This window comes from Rhinoderma darwinii, chromosome 1 (assembly GCF_050947455.1).
Source record: "Rhinoderma darwinii isolate aRhiDar2 chromosome 1, aRhiDar2.hap1, whole genome shotgun sequence".
Classification (NCBI taxonomy): Eukaryota; Metazoa; Chordata; class Amphibia; order Anura; family Rhinodermatidae; genus Rhinoderma; species Rhinoderma darwinii.
Genome location: NC_134687.1, coordinates 315784081 through 315798361, shown reverse-complemented (window position 1 = coordinate 315798361; position 14281 = coordinate 315784081). Strand labels below are relative to the sequence as shown.

Genomic DNA, 14281 nt, shown 5'->3' with positions numbered 1-14281 from the left:
GGTTTCTGCCTTATATACTGAGCGGCATATAAATTAGTTTCATGGACAATCATATTTAGGATGTCGTCAGTAATAAATAAATGGAAGTAATCGATTTGGACAAAATTTGCATTGTCCACAGTTATGCCAGGTGTGCAGTAAATCCGTGGATTCTAGGCCCAAAAGATGGAGCAGGTGCCCATACAAGAGCCTGAACTGGAGGGACCAGGCTGTCCCGTGCTACAGCGCTACTAGGCCCTGTGCTTCCATGTTCCGCTGTCTCTACTGCGTCAGGGATAACGTCCCTTGAAGATGAACCTGAAGTGACGCTATCATCGTCACTGCCCAAAACAGGTTCCATCTCTGACGCCATCTCTGATGCGGTCTCAGACTCTGACCACAGCATGGCGTATGCCTCCTCAGCACTAAAAAACTTCCTCGCCATAATGAAACTAACACTAACTAAACAAACAATATTTATTTTTTATAACAGATATATATATATATATATATATACACACACACACACACTAAATGATTAGATATAGATCTACACTACCGCTAACAAAAAAATAAACCACTATTGAGATATATATACCCTACCTGCCTATTCTAATATTCTAGTAAAGATAGAAATCTATCTATCTACCTTTCTATCTATCTATACAATCTATCCATCTATCTTTTGTTCTATCTATACAAAGAACGTATTTATTTTTTTTACTATATTATTCTGGCAGCAGTTCTCTCTATGTCTCTTCTTCTCCTCTCACTGAAACAATGTGTGAGGAGAAGAAGAGGCAGGAGATTTGCTGCTAGAAATGTCAAAATAAATCAAATATGATCGCTGCGATAGGTTTTCCCAGCGATCACATGTTCAGGGACCAACAGATTGGTCACTGATACTCTGCCCAGTGCTGTTGGTAACGGTGTAGCTGTTAGGCTGTGTGCACGCGATTGCGTGCACACTATATTTTACATTGAAATGCATGTGATCGCTGTGATTGGTTGTCACAGCGATCACATGTTCAGGGACTAAACGATTGGCCCCTGACACTCTGCGGTTAGCAATAGCCAGGGCACAGGGCTGTGTGCACGCAATTGCGCGTGCACTCTGAAGTGCCGCCGTAATTAGTCTATACGAAAGACTTCAGAGACCCCGACCTCTGGCCGTAAAAACACAGCCAGCGGTCGGGAATCTGTTAAAGGGGTTTTCCAGGCAATAATAAAAGGATAGCCTGTCCTCAGGACAAACAAAAAATAAATAAATTAAGAAAATACACAGCACCGGACCACAAGTGCACGCCCCTCAATACTGGGCAATCAAAAAATAGACAGGGAGGCAGCACTTCCAAAAAACAGAAAGCTTTAATCACCTGTGCAACGTTTCAGTACAACAGTTCTCATGCTGGAGAAAGGTACTGTTGTACTGAAACGTTGCACCGGTGATTAAAGCGGTCTGTTTTTTGGAAGTGCTGCCTCCCTATTTTTCGATTGTCCTCAGGATACTCCATCAATAGCTGATGGGTCAGGGTCCGACTCCCAGGACCCCCGCCGATCATCGTACAAGCGCTGCTTCCCCTTAATTTCTTCTTATTGTGAATCTTCGACGCGCATTTAGTGGTGATTCACAGGTATTGCAGCCTTTTCTCCCATTCACTTCAATGAGAGAAAGGATGCAATACCTGTGAATCGCCGCTAAATGTGGGTCGACAATTCACAGTGAGCAAGAAGAAATGAAGGGGAAGCAGCGCTCATATGAGCGCTGCGGCCCCTTCAAAACAGCTGATCGACAGGGGTCCCGGGAGTCGAACCCTGACCCATCAGCTATTGATGGCCTATCCTGAGGATAAGGCATCCATTTTTATTGGCTGGAAAACCCCTTTAATAGTTATGCGCTTAGTATCGTTGCCAGAGACTACAGGCAGAAGAGAAGAATATTTAGACACATGCAGAAGTCATAGGACTTCCTAGTGATCTTTCCAAAGCTCTATGATACATACCTGTCCCAGTAATAACAGTGACAAAATCTTCTACTCCTTTGCCTTGACCAAACTTCCTCTCTGCTAGAGCAGCACAATTCCCATCATTATCGACCCATACTGGCAGATGAAGTGTGTTTGACAGAGGAGTTCGCAGGTCAATCGAGCTCCACTCTTGAATCAACTTTGTAGAATGAAGCACCACGCCTTCATGTGGGTTTACACGTCCACCAGTGGAAATACCTATATGTTATAAAGTAGTATTTTGTGAACATATACAGTGTTTTGTATTAGTATAATAATATTTGTATATATATCTAGTGGAATAAAAGCAGAGGAACATACCCACACCAAGTATTCTGCAGTTCAGATTGACTGCTTCTGATGCTGCTTCAACACACATCTTCAAAATCAATTCTATTCTGTCCTCATATGTTTTAGGGTTGGGTTGGACATACTTTTTTATGATCTCCCCCTTAAAAAAAATAAAAAAAAAAGAGTTGGATTTTCATGGCGATTGTTGTTTAAAGCAGACCAAGAATGTCACATTGTATAATTTAGTGCTATAAATGGCTACAATGTCTCACCTACAGAGGATGGTTTTTAATAACATTATGATCATGAGTATCATTTTAACAGTGTTCTGATTAGAATGAATAACCGTTTTGCTAATAAGAATTTGTTCTTATCAAAATAAATCTTGTAAATAAATTGTTATTTTAGATGGCTTCTTGATAATTAACCAGGATGTCCATCTGTTTGGGGCCAAAGCCAGCTCTACATAAAGCATGTGCACCAGGGGGACATTATACAGGTGACAAAAGCCACATGCAAGCAGCCATATTCAGGACTCCGGTCCTGGATAGTGTCTATAGAATTCTTTGTGCCCGTACTGTACATCCTCAGATTTTTAACGGAGGCATGCTCAGATGTATTCTCTTCTAGAAGCAGCATTGCATTCCAGGGGCACCACACAGCGGCACATGGACTGCCTACAGGTCCATATTATGGGCCTATAGAGCAGTGCGTACACCACCGTAAGGGTACATGGAATAGCCATGTGTATAAGCCTTAAAGAGGCTCTGTCACCACATTATAAGTGGCCTATCTTGTACATACTGTGATCGGCGCTGTAATGTAAATTACAGCCGTGTTTTTTATTTAGAAAAACGGTCATTGGTCAAAAAGTAAAACACGCCCAGTTTGGCATTAAGAAAGTCATTAGCATAAAGCTAAAATAGGTCGTAACTCCGTAAAAAATGAACGTTTTTCTAAATAAAAAACACTGCTGTAATCTACATTACAGCGCCGATCACATCATGTACAATATAGGCCACTTATAATGTGGTGACAGAGCCTCTTTAACCCCCATCTCAAAAGGGATGTGCACCACTTTACCTTCCAAATGGAAATATTCATGTAGCGGTTGCCAAAATGACATGCTGTATTATAAAATACTCTACCTTCATGCTGACAATCGCTATCCTAAGATTTGTTCCTCCTAAATCAACAGCCAAAGCACTCAGCGTTTCCAAAATATGATCAATATCTTGAGAGATATTTTCTTTTACTGGAGGAAAGCAAAACTTCTTTTGAAGAGGTTCTGACAAACTGATTGATTTGAGAAACTTTACGATTCTTGGAACAGAGTTGCCATCTCCATATATTTTTGAGCTAGGAAAAAGTAAAGAAATTGTGCTCAGTGGCAAAACCTAAACACAGTACACTGGTGTATTCAGGTGAGAATCACACCTACCAAGGATATCGTTTTCCAAACTGCAGCTGTAGCGCATGAATTATCTTATTCTCGGTGTCTGCATCACGGACATGAAGCACATTTTCACCTGCAAAATCAACAAACCGTTAATAAAAAGACCTGTAAGAACGTGCCATGGACTCTGGTTACCAAAACAGCAAAGACTAATTAAGAGGCAGCAATCTGGATCCCCATCAGACTTAAAGTTGTGTCACATAGTGGCCATTTAGTTATAAAAAAAGTGTCAGTAGGCTGCTAGTACAGCAGACTGAAGTTGAAAGCACACACCAGTAAATAATTTAAAGAGGACCTGTCACTAGGTCATATAACTTGAATTGGTTAACTAACCTGAATAGTGCGGTCTCCCTGATTCCAGTGCTGTTTTTCTTTTTTTTCCCTAGACCTCTCCGTTCCAGAGATATGGCCCACTGTTGTGTTGGCTTTATATATGCGGTCATTAGCCAAAGGGGTGGAGCTAGCTTCCCTGCCTCTGATGCTGACCAATCAGTGCAAAGCAGCTTGAGGGTAGTTCACACCCTATTGGCCAACTACAGCAAATTAGGATGGAGGGAGCCAACATAACAGTGGACTAATCTCTGCATCTTTAGCTCCTCCAAAGTAAAGCCAGGAGAAGCCTTCGGGAACTCAAGATGCTGCAGTTCCCTTTAGCTGCTGGGTTGTAGCAGACCCCCAGTGATGAATTTCTGGCATGTCTCTATGACATATTAGAAATTTTCGATAACTGGAGACACACTTTAATCTCAGAAGCGCAGCAATTACTTAATAATCCAGTAAATAAACGAGCTTTAGCAGGGTTTGAGAAACTGGTTAATTGCAAGTGCGTTGCTGGAGGAAATAAATATTGTGATGTAGATTTAGAATCCTGCGGTCTGCTTCTTTTTTTTTTTGTAGTCACCATGGCAATTGCTAAAAGGATTGTACAGGGTTGCACATGGCTGCTTTATTCTAGAAACCAATCCATGGGTGTCCATGTTTTTTGGAAGAAAGCACCCATGTTTTTCAACAACTCTTTAAATCTCTAGTATAATACATTTTTATGTATATTCACAATAGTCTCACCAGTTTCTCTTCCAGTCTGCCGTGTTCCCAAATTTATGACTGGCGTTCCGAAAGCTCCCGCCTCCCGCACACCACAGCTGCTGTTCCCAATCATACATCCTGCATGCGCAACTAACTGGATGAACTGTTCAAATGGGACATGCTTCACTGCTTTGAAGTTGGGATGGTGCTCCACACCTTTCTTCCTCATCACTCGTACCATTTCTTTACTTCCTGTAACAAGCAGAAATTCAGAATTCACCTACTGAAGAGCTTGACATTTTCTGGAAAACAAATCAATACTGACACAAGGACAATGAATAGTTTGTCTTGAACCCCTTAGTGACCAGCCTATTTTAGACCTGAATGACCAAACCATTTTTTAAGTTTTTCCATCGTCTCATTCAAAGAGCTATAACTTTTTTATTTTTGAGTCGACATTGCTGTAGAAGGTCCTGTCTTTTGCGGGACAAGTTGTATTTTTTAATAGCACCATTTTGGGGTACATAGAATTTATTGATTAACTTTTTTTGGAGGGGAATAGAAAAAAACCCTGCAATTTTGCCACACTTTTTTGCTTCCTAAATCTACGCTGTTTACCATGTGGTATAAAGAACACAATAACTTTATTCAGCGGGTTGTTACGATTGCAACGATACCAAAATTTGTATGTTTTACTACTTTTACACAGTGAAAACACTTTTTTTTTCAAAATTACTTGTTTTTGTGTCTCCATATTTGAAGAGCCATAACTTTATTTTTTCGCCGATGCAATTGTATGAGGGCTTTTTTTTTGCGGGACAACTTGTAGTCTTTGTTGGTACAATTTTAGAGTAGATGCGACTTTTTGATCACTTATATATTTTTTTAAGGCTGGATTCAAAGAAAATAGACATTTTTATATGTTTTTTTATTTCATTTTTTACGACGTTCACCGTGCCAGTTAAATGATGTAATAAGTTTATAGTTAGGGTCGTTACGGACGCGGCGATACCAACGATACCAAATATGTGTAACTTTTTTTTAATAATAAAGCAGTTTGTAAGGGGGAAAAGTGGGTTTTTAATTTATTTTTTTTTACCAGTCCCACTAGGGGACTTCACTATGCGATTATCCGATCGCATTTATAATACACTGCAATACTTCTGTATTGCAGTGTATTATGCCTGTCCGTGTAAAACGGAAAGGCATCTGCTAGGTCATGCCACAGGCATGACCTAGCAGGCATACACTACAGACAGACCTGGGGCCTTTATTAGGCCCCCGGCTGCCATAGAAGACACCGGGTATCGCCGGGTGTCAGTGGGATTAGAGGGAGCTCCGTCCCTCTCTCCAAAACAACTCAGATTCGGCGCTCGCTATTGAGCGCCACATCTGAGGGGTTAAACGTGTGAGATCGATACTAATATCGATCTCACCCGGTCGAGCAGGAATGCCCCCAGCTACCTCTGGCAGCTGAGAAAGGGAGATTTGACAGCTCCCTGCTCTGTTTACTTATTCCGATGCAGCGCCGTAAAAAGGCAATTGCATCGGAATAAAGCCCGTTAGTGGCCGCCGTAAAAACACTATGGGGCGGTCACTAGAGGGTTAAAGGGCTATGTACACCTTTGACATCGTTTTTATTATTATTATTTTTTTTATAAATAAGTGTCCTTCAGTGCGATTGGTGCAACTTCCTAAATACATTTTATTAAAGATTTTCTACTTTTTGAGATACAGCTACTTTGTATTCTGTATATAGAGCAGCTGTATCTTGCGCTGAATCCTGTACCTGTCAGGTCAGCAGCACTGACGGGTTCAGGGACAGTGGGTCCTGCGTGTCGGACAAGCAGGATTGAGCGGTTAACAATCACATCTAAGTTTATAACTTAGATGTGATCGATTACAGGTGGATCCTGCATGTCAGACACGCAGGACCCACGGTTACTGAACCCGTCAGTGCTGCGGAGCCGATTCAGTTTTAAGCAGAGATACAGCTGCTCCATATACAGGATACAAAGCTGTATCTCAAAAAGGAAAACAAAATTCTTAATAAAATGTATTTAGGAATTTGCACCAAATCACACTGATTCAAAACAAATTTATTTAAAAAAAAATAAAAACATGTAAAAATAAGTCGTCAAAAGATGTCCTAGCTTTAAAAAAAAACTAAGTAAATTAAGCGTAAACTATAAAAGAAATAGGTCACATACGCTTTTCACAGCAACTCACCTGCATCAATGTTTGGGAACAGAACCAACGTTTTCTTGTTGAATGAAATGAGAGCGTCTAAGGTAAACTCGTACATTTTGACCGAATGTTTAATGTCTGTAGTAACTGGGTGCTGCAGAGCTACAATATATTCCCCAGGTTTTACATCATCACCTGTGAAGAATAAATCTGTTAGGGCCTGTTCACATCAGCGTTGGCTTTCCGTTCCGGGGTTCCGTCTGAGGTTTCCGTCGGGTGAACCCCGCAACGGAGTGTCAAGCTGAAACCACAGCTTCCGTTTCCGTCACTATTGGTATCAAAGGTGACGGAAACATTGCTAATGGTTTCCGTTCATCACCATTCCGGCAGGATTCCGTTTTTCCGACGGAATCAATAGCGCAGTTGACTCCGCTAGTGATTCCGTTGTTAAAACGGAAACCTGCCGGAATGGTGACGAACGGAAACCATTAGCAATGTTTCCGTCACCTTTGATACCAATGGTGACTGAAACAGAAGCTGTGGTTTCAGTTTGGCTTTCCGTTGCGGGGTTCACCCGACGGAAACCTAAGACAGAACCCCGGAACGGAAAGCCAACGCTGATGTGAACAGGCCCTTAACTGTAAACTGGCAAACGGAATTAAAAAAAAATAAAGAAATAAGAAATCATACAAAAATCAAATGTTAATGTAAAAAAAAAATTATATATATATATATATATATATATATATATATATATATATATTAAAAAAAAAAAAAAAAAAAATGGCGACTTCACACTGCGAACACTAATGCCACCTAAACACTAAATATAAATAAATATGCATTACTGCTAAATCTACTTACAATAGGGAGGTTCTTAGCGCATATTTTGATCAAATTCTGTATACCCCCTTTGTGACCAGCCTATTTTAGGGACCAATGACTGCTATTTTTAGTGTATAAGCAGGGACTCCTAGTATATAGCCACACTGCCCTGTAAATACTACCCCCCCCTTATAGATAGTGCCACCACCCCACTTTAGATAGCACCCCCCTTTCAGATCGCACCACTATCCCCCAACCCCCCTTACAGGTCGCACCGCCACCCTCCCTTGCAGGTCGCACTGCCACCCTCCCTTGCAGGTCGCACCGCCACCCCCTTCTTGTAGATAGCGCCACTGTAGCTCCCACAAGGAGCTGAATCCCCGGTCAGAGCGTCGGCAACCTCTACAAGGAAGGGGTGGCGGTGCTACGAACTACAAGGGGGGGGGGGGTGCGATCTGCAAGGGTGTGGAACTATATGTGGGCTAAGGCTGGGCGACTAATCAAATGAATTCGATTAATTCGTCCTCAATTCTTTAGTGGTGCCGTCCTGCGGAGGAAGCTCCACCCCGCCGCCTCGTCACTTCCTGGTCCGCCCCGTTCTGTCTCTGCTTCCCCATGGAACTGCTGTTCTGTACTGAACAAAATGATACAGCATGGAACAGCAGTTCCGTGGCAAAGCAGAGACTCCTAGTACATAGCCACACTGCCCTGTAGATACCACCCGTTGCAGATCGAATCACCCCCTTGTACCTTGTAGATCGCACCACAACCCTCCCTTATAGATCGCACCACTGTAGATAGCATCCCCCTTGTAGATCGCACCACAACCCCCCCCCCCTTATAGATCACGTTGCTGTAGCTCCCACTAGGAGCTGATCCCCCGGCCAAAGTGTCGGAAACCTCTGGCCGGGGATTCAGCTCCTAGTGGCAGCTACAGCAGCGCAGTCTACAAGCAAAGGTGGTGTGATCTACAAGGTGGGGTACGATCTACATGGGTGTGGGGGTGCTATCTGCAAGGGGGTGTGGCACTGTCTAAATGGGCACTGTGGCACTATATTGTGGGGTGGCAGTATGTGGGCACTGTCACTAAATGTGGGCACTGTGGCACAATCACTATATGTGGGCACTATATCACTACGTCACTATATGTGGGCGCTGGGGCACCATCTACCCTGACAAATGAAATCCATCCTTTTTTTTTTTTTTTTATAACAGCCATGAAAGACGGACTGGAAATGGATAAGAATCTGGAGAGACTGATGCAAAATGGACATGAAAAACGGACCATTGATCAGTTTTTAATGCCCATTTCTTTCACTGTCGTGTGACTTCAGCCTAAATGACTAATGCCAGGAGTCCCATCCACATGTATCGTGATCGGGCCGCGAAATCCGGCTGACACACGGACCATTTTTCACGGTCGTGTGAATCCGGCAATGTCAGGGACCGGCTGAAGTGGTGACTAGGAGAGAGGGATGTTGGTACACGCAGTGCCTCATTGATTATAGATTCTGTTAACCTGTTCCCTGCCAGGGAACACAGACGTTAAATACAATTGGAAAAAATTTATATGATAAAATAAAGTATTTGCAGAGGTTAAAAGTTGTGAAGTTACGTACAATTATTATAGCAATATATGTTAAAAAGTTATTTATATAAAGAAAAAAAATAAATTAATATCGAGATTCAAATAATAAAAATCTAAATATTATTTATTGTCAAAATCACCCAGCCCTATATCCAGCGCTCGTCTGTAGGTCAGTCTCATAGACTTTAAATGGAGTGACAGTGCGCATGCTCCACTGCCGCTATATTCAAATGCAGTGAGAAGTAATGGACCCGGGTTCTAGCGATTGTGGGGCAGGGGGGTGGTCCCAGCAATCATGCATGCATTTTATGGGAAAAGCCATGTATTTATTTATTTTCAGTTACTTATATAGCGCCAACATCTTACGCAGCGCTGTACAGAGGTCCTCTTTTACTGTCCCCATTGGGGCTCACAATAAAATGATTCAATGTTTGTAAAAATCTATCGCTTTTCTACATATATCTCACTCCTTTCCAATAGCCGAAGTTCAAAATAAAGCAGCTCTATGTACTTCCTAGTGATGGAACCATTACAACATTATTAGCTAAGTGAGAAATGTTCGAAAATAGAAAAAGGAAAAAAATATTGTAATTGGGATAGTCATTTCCCAGACAGGGAGGGGAAACTACAGGATTTATATTTTTTTGCTCTTGCTTCCAGATCACTTCTTTATAAAACACATGGAATCCTCCCAGCTATGGATGAAGAAGAGATACGACATGCAAGTTTTTCCTTTCGGCTTGTGTTTTTGGTTAAAAAAACTGCATTATTATGGCACACTATGGTGAATTACACATACGGCCCCTTACCTCCAAGAGACTACACATGCTATTCTCTTCCACGAACTGTTGTTTTGGGCAAAATATCATATGAAGGGAACACAGACTGCAACGTATCAGACGAAGGCTCCTCTATTCTTTATGGACGTGCTACATAGCATGCACAAAAGAAAAAGGGCCTGCCATGCAGCACATCACTGCCTACAGGCCTGGTTTATAGCGTACTTTTTTCTATTTAGCCAAAACCAAGAGTAGATCCTAAACAGACGAGAATTATTAAAAAGGAAAGCCTTTAAATTTCTTTTTTGGAACAAATTCCAAATTTTGCAAAAAAAAACAAAACATCTCTGAACTGTGTTTTAAAGTGTATTAAAGTGATTTGACACATAGCAAAGGGTGTGCGCCTATTACACATACCTAGCCATGCTTTGATAACTCCCATGTAGTCCTTGTTTTTCAGATTAAGTAGCTTGTCATAAGAGGGACAGCCAGCCAGAAGGATGCGGTCATGGTCCTCACACATGGCAATAAGGTGCTGTTCTGCACTCAGGGTGCAGCAGACATGGTAATGAGACAGCTTAGTGATGGCATGTCTGATGGAGTCATCAATCGTTCCACTGACCTCACCTCCTTCTATGTGAAGGATTCTTATGTTCATGAGGGCAGCACTTGTAGCCAATGCTAATGCATCAAATCTATCTCCATGGACAATAATGATGTCTGGTTTCAACCGGTTCAAAACATCTGGCAATTTCACTAAAGCAAGTCCCACTGACTCCACCATAGCTGCTTCATCCTCTCCTCTCACAATCGTATGTAACCGTGCTTGGATGTCAAAGTCATCTTGTTCAATCATACGATAGGTATTACTAAATAAAGGAAATAACGGGACAATAAGGTAGTTACATCATAAAAACCCTTACAACCGCATCAATTTGACGAACACAAAACATGCATTAAAGCCGTGGGACTAGGATTAAACCAGGTTATCCACTGCGTCAGTTCTGAGTAGCATGTTCTCTACTGAAAAAATGTTCGGTACGGGACAGTTTTCCCGCGGGGAGGCAGGGACACCTAGCGTCATACATAACTGTGATGCTAGGAGCCCGGCTCCCTGAACGGTGTTCGGTCCGGGAAATGCGGCCCGTATATCACGGACCGAACACAGCCGTGTGAATAAGGCCTTACTGTGCGCGTCTCCATCTACACTACCATCTGTGTTTCTGAATAAAAGCTTCTTCTCTACTGACAAGCAGAGAAGGCATTTTCTATTGGCTGGTGACAGTTGGAGAGTTGAACAGAGCATGTGCGTTCTTCCTTATTCAGCTCAGTAAGAGGACGTGCACATTACTATACAGATTGAACACCAGGGGGCACCATTATAATGAAGTAAAGGGAATATCATGCAACTGGAGCATTTTTGTAACAAGGTAAATTACAAGGTAATTTATAAGGTAATAACTAAATAAAGCACGTAACAAATTATTTTTTTTTGCAAAAAAAAACCTTTTGTTGCTTTATCAAAAAAAAATTGCTTAACATCAGTAAAATGTAAATAAGTTATAATCCAACTTCACCAATAGTGCCAAAGCCTATGAAAGTTCTAGAAGGATTATGGATCTTGTGGGGGAGAATGAGAAGGGAAGATTGGCGTCTTGCTATGCCGGTGTGAAGTTTCGTCGGTCCACCCCCTTTCTCAAGCATGCGTAGTGAATCCTACCACCAGTTTAAATAGTCGCAAAGTTACGCTATACGTTACTTCTAAAAATACAAAAAAAAAATGTAAATAAAAATTACAGCATCATTATGAACGACCGCGAATGAATAGGGACGTAACATTAATTTATTTTGTTCTAATATTTCTATTTTTGATTCATATGACATTCTTATATTGTGAACGTCCATTATATTCCTATGTCAATCAAAAAGGTGTGTGTTCAGAAGTGGACTAAAAGCATTTTCATTACGGAAAAATTATCTTCTGTTCATTCACTTTGCATTTTGTTAATTGAAAAAAAATCAAAACTACGAAAACACTTTGATTTTTGAAAACATTCTTACTTTGCAGTATTTTTTTCCACAACTGCCTAAAACTTTTGCACAGTACTGTACTTCTCCATATGGGCATTTTGGCATTAATTCCCTTTTTTGCAATTACAATTAAAGTATCCTTTCATGGCAATCTCATTACATTTTGTTGGATGGTTAAATGAGTTGCCTTTAATAATAGAATTTCAGTTTTGACAGGAGAGACGGGGAAAAGTGCAATTTTTCGGGGTATTAACCCCTTCACGCACCAGAACGTGCCGGTACGTTGTGGAGCAGGGGAAGAAGTATGGAGCACGCTCCATACGCTGCGGGTGTCATCTGTGTTTTACAGCGGATACCCAGTACTAATGACCAGGAACAGCGATCGCGCTGTTCCTGGCCGTTTAACCCCTCAAATGCGGAGGTCAATCGTGACCGCAGCATCTGAGGTGTTAGAAAGAGGGGGGTACCCCATCAGACAGCTCATCGCCCCCCGCAACACAATTGGGGTTGCCGATGGTTCTGGCAGCCCAGGGGCCTAATGAAGGCCCCCAGGACTGCCTTCACACATGCAGGGCTTAACAGAAGCCTGTAAAAATGACAATATACTGCAATACAATAGTATAGAAGTATATTTTACCAGCTATCTAACGATCGCTGCTTCAAGTCCTCTAGGCGGACTAATACAATGTGTAAAAAAAAAAAAAAAAGTGACTGTTTTTCGGAATGAAAAAAATTAAAAGTAAAAAAAAACCAAAAAAACAACAGCTTTTCCCATTTTTCCTCTAAAGTATTGTAAAAAAATAAGACAAAAGTTAACAAAATTGGTGTCGCTGCGTCCGTAAAAGTCTGAATTACAATATAGATTTAACGCGCACTGTGAACGCTGTTAAAAAATAAATACTGCCAAAAATCGCTATTTTTTAGTCAACTTAAAAAAAGTAATCAAAAAGTCGTGTATACCAAAAAATGATACCATTAAAAACTTGGACTCGTCCCGCAAGTAGTAAGCCCTCACACCGCTCAATCCACAGAAAAATAAAAATAAAAGTTATGGCTCTCAGAGTGTGGTGAACCAAAACTATTTTTTGTTTTTAAAAGTAGTAAAATATATTTAAAAAAAACTATTTAAATTTGGTATCACCATAATCGTATTGAGCCACAGAATAAAGTTAAGTTGACGTTTTTACCACATGTCGAAAGATGTAAAAACGAAACCCCCAAAAAAATGTGAGGAATCGCAGTTTTTTCTCATTTCAGCCCGCAAAGTGGATATTTTTATCTCCACATTTAAAAATGGATTAAGGGGGTTTTCCCACCAGGAACATTTCTGTCAGATAGAAGTGGGTCCCACCTCTGTGACCCACAGTTATCTCTAGAACGGGGCCCCCTAAACCCCGTTCTACCTTCTGCTCTCGCTGCCTCCCGGCCACTTCCTGACTTTATGGTCGGGATTTACAAAAAAACAGTATAGCTCGCTGAGCTACGCTGTTTTCGCAAGTCCCATAGTAGTGAGTGGCATATCCTGTGGATATGTCAAATGTTCCTGGTGGGAAAACCCCTTTAAAACTACAATTGGGAGATGCTAAAGAGCGACCCAAAATATGGCTCTATTTATCAAACCAGACCTAATTTTGTTTACCGTTAAGGCAAATCTCTGTCTAACCAACGAATATCAAACAAGCTCACTATAACACCCTGAAAAATTGCATCTTTCACTGTCTAAGCTGTAAAAATGGTATACAATTATAAAAGGAAATACGTTTAACCATCTAACAAAAGATACTGAGATTGCCCTGAAAGGATACTTTAATTGTAATTGCAAACATGGGACTTATATGTTAAAACGCGGAATGTGGAAGAGCATATGTGGGCCAAACCGCACGTTTAATTAAAACACGTCTGAACTCAGCAATTAGAACATACGAACAAACAATTAATGAGCAGCAAACCAAAGAAAAAGATAAACTAGAAAAACCATCAGAAAAATATATGGTGAAACTACAGTTGCCAAACATTTTCATGAAGTGAAACATAATATGGTGCATCCTCGAAGAAATCGAGGGCAACGACGATGAACAGGTTAAAATAAGACAAAGAGAGGTGTATTGGATTT

General features: G+C 41.1%; 1 protein-coding gene across 2 annotated transcripts in view; it reads right to left on the bottom strand.

Moving 5' to 3' along the window:
• The window catches only part of GNE (glucosamine (UDP-N-acetyl)-2-epimerase/N-acetylmannosamine kinase), a 91018-nt gene that overhangs the window by 10450 nt on the left and 66287 nt on the right, over positions 1-14281 (bottom strand). For both annotated transcript variants that reach the window (XM_075825534.1, XM_075825535.1), the window contains exons 3-9: positions 10555-11006; positions 6988-7140; positions 4798-5010; positions 3718-3805; positions 3425-3635; positions 2307-2436; positions 1983-2204 (exon numbers count right to left, since the gene is read on the bottom strand). In XM_075825534.1, the coding sequence (XP_075681649.1) occupies positions 1983-2204; positions 2307-2436; positions 3425-3635; positions 3718-3805; positions 4798-5010; positions 6988-7140; positions 10555-11006 (1469 nt within the window). The remainder of the gene's footprint in view (positions 1-1982; positions 2205-2306; positions 2437-3424; positions 3636-3717; positions 3806-4797; positions 5011-6987; positions 7141-10554; positions 11007-14281) is intronic.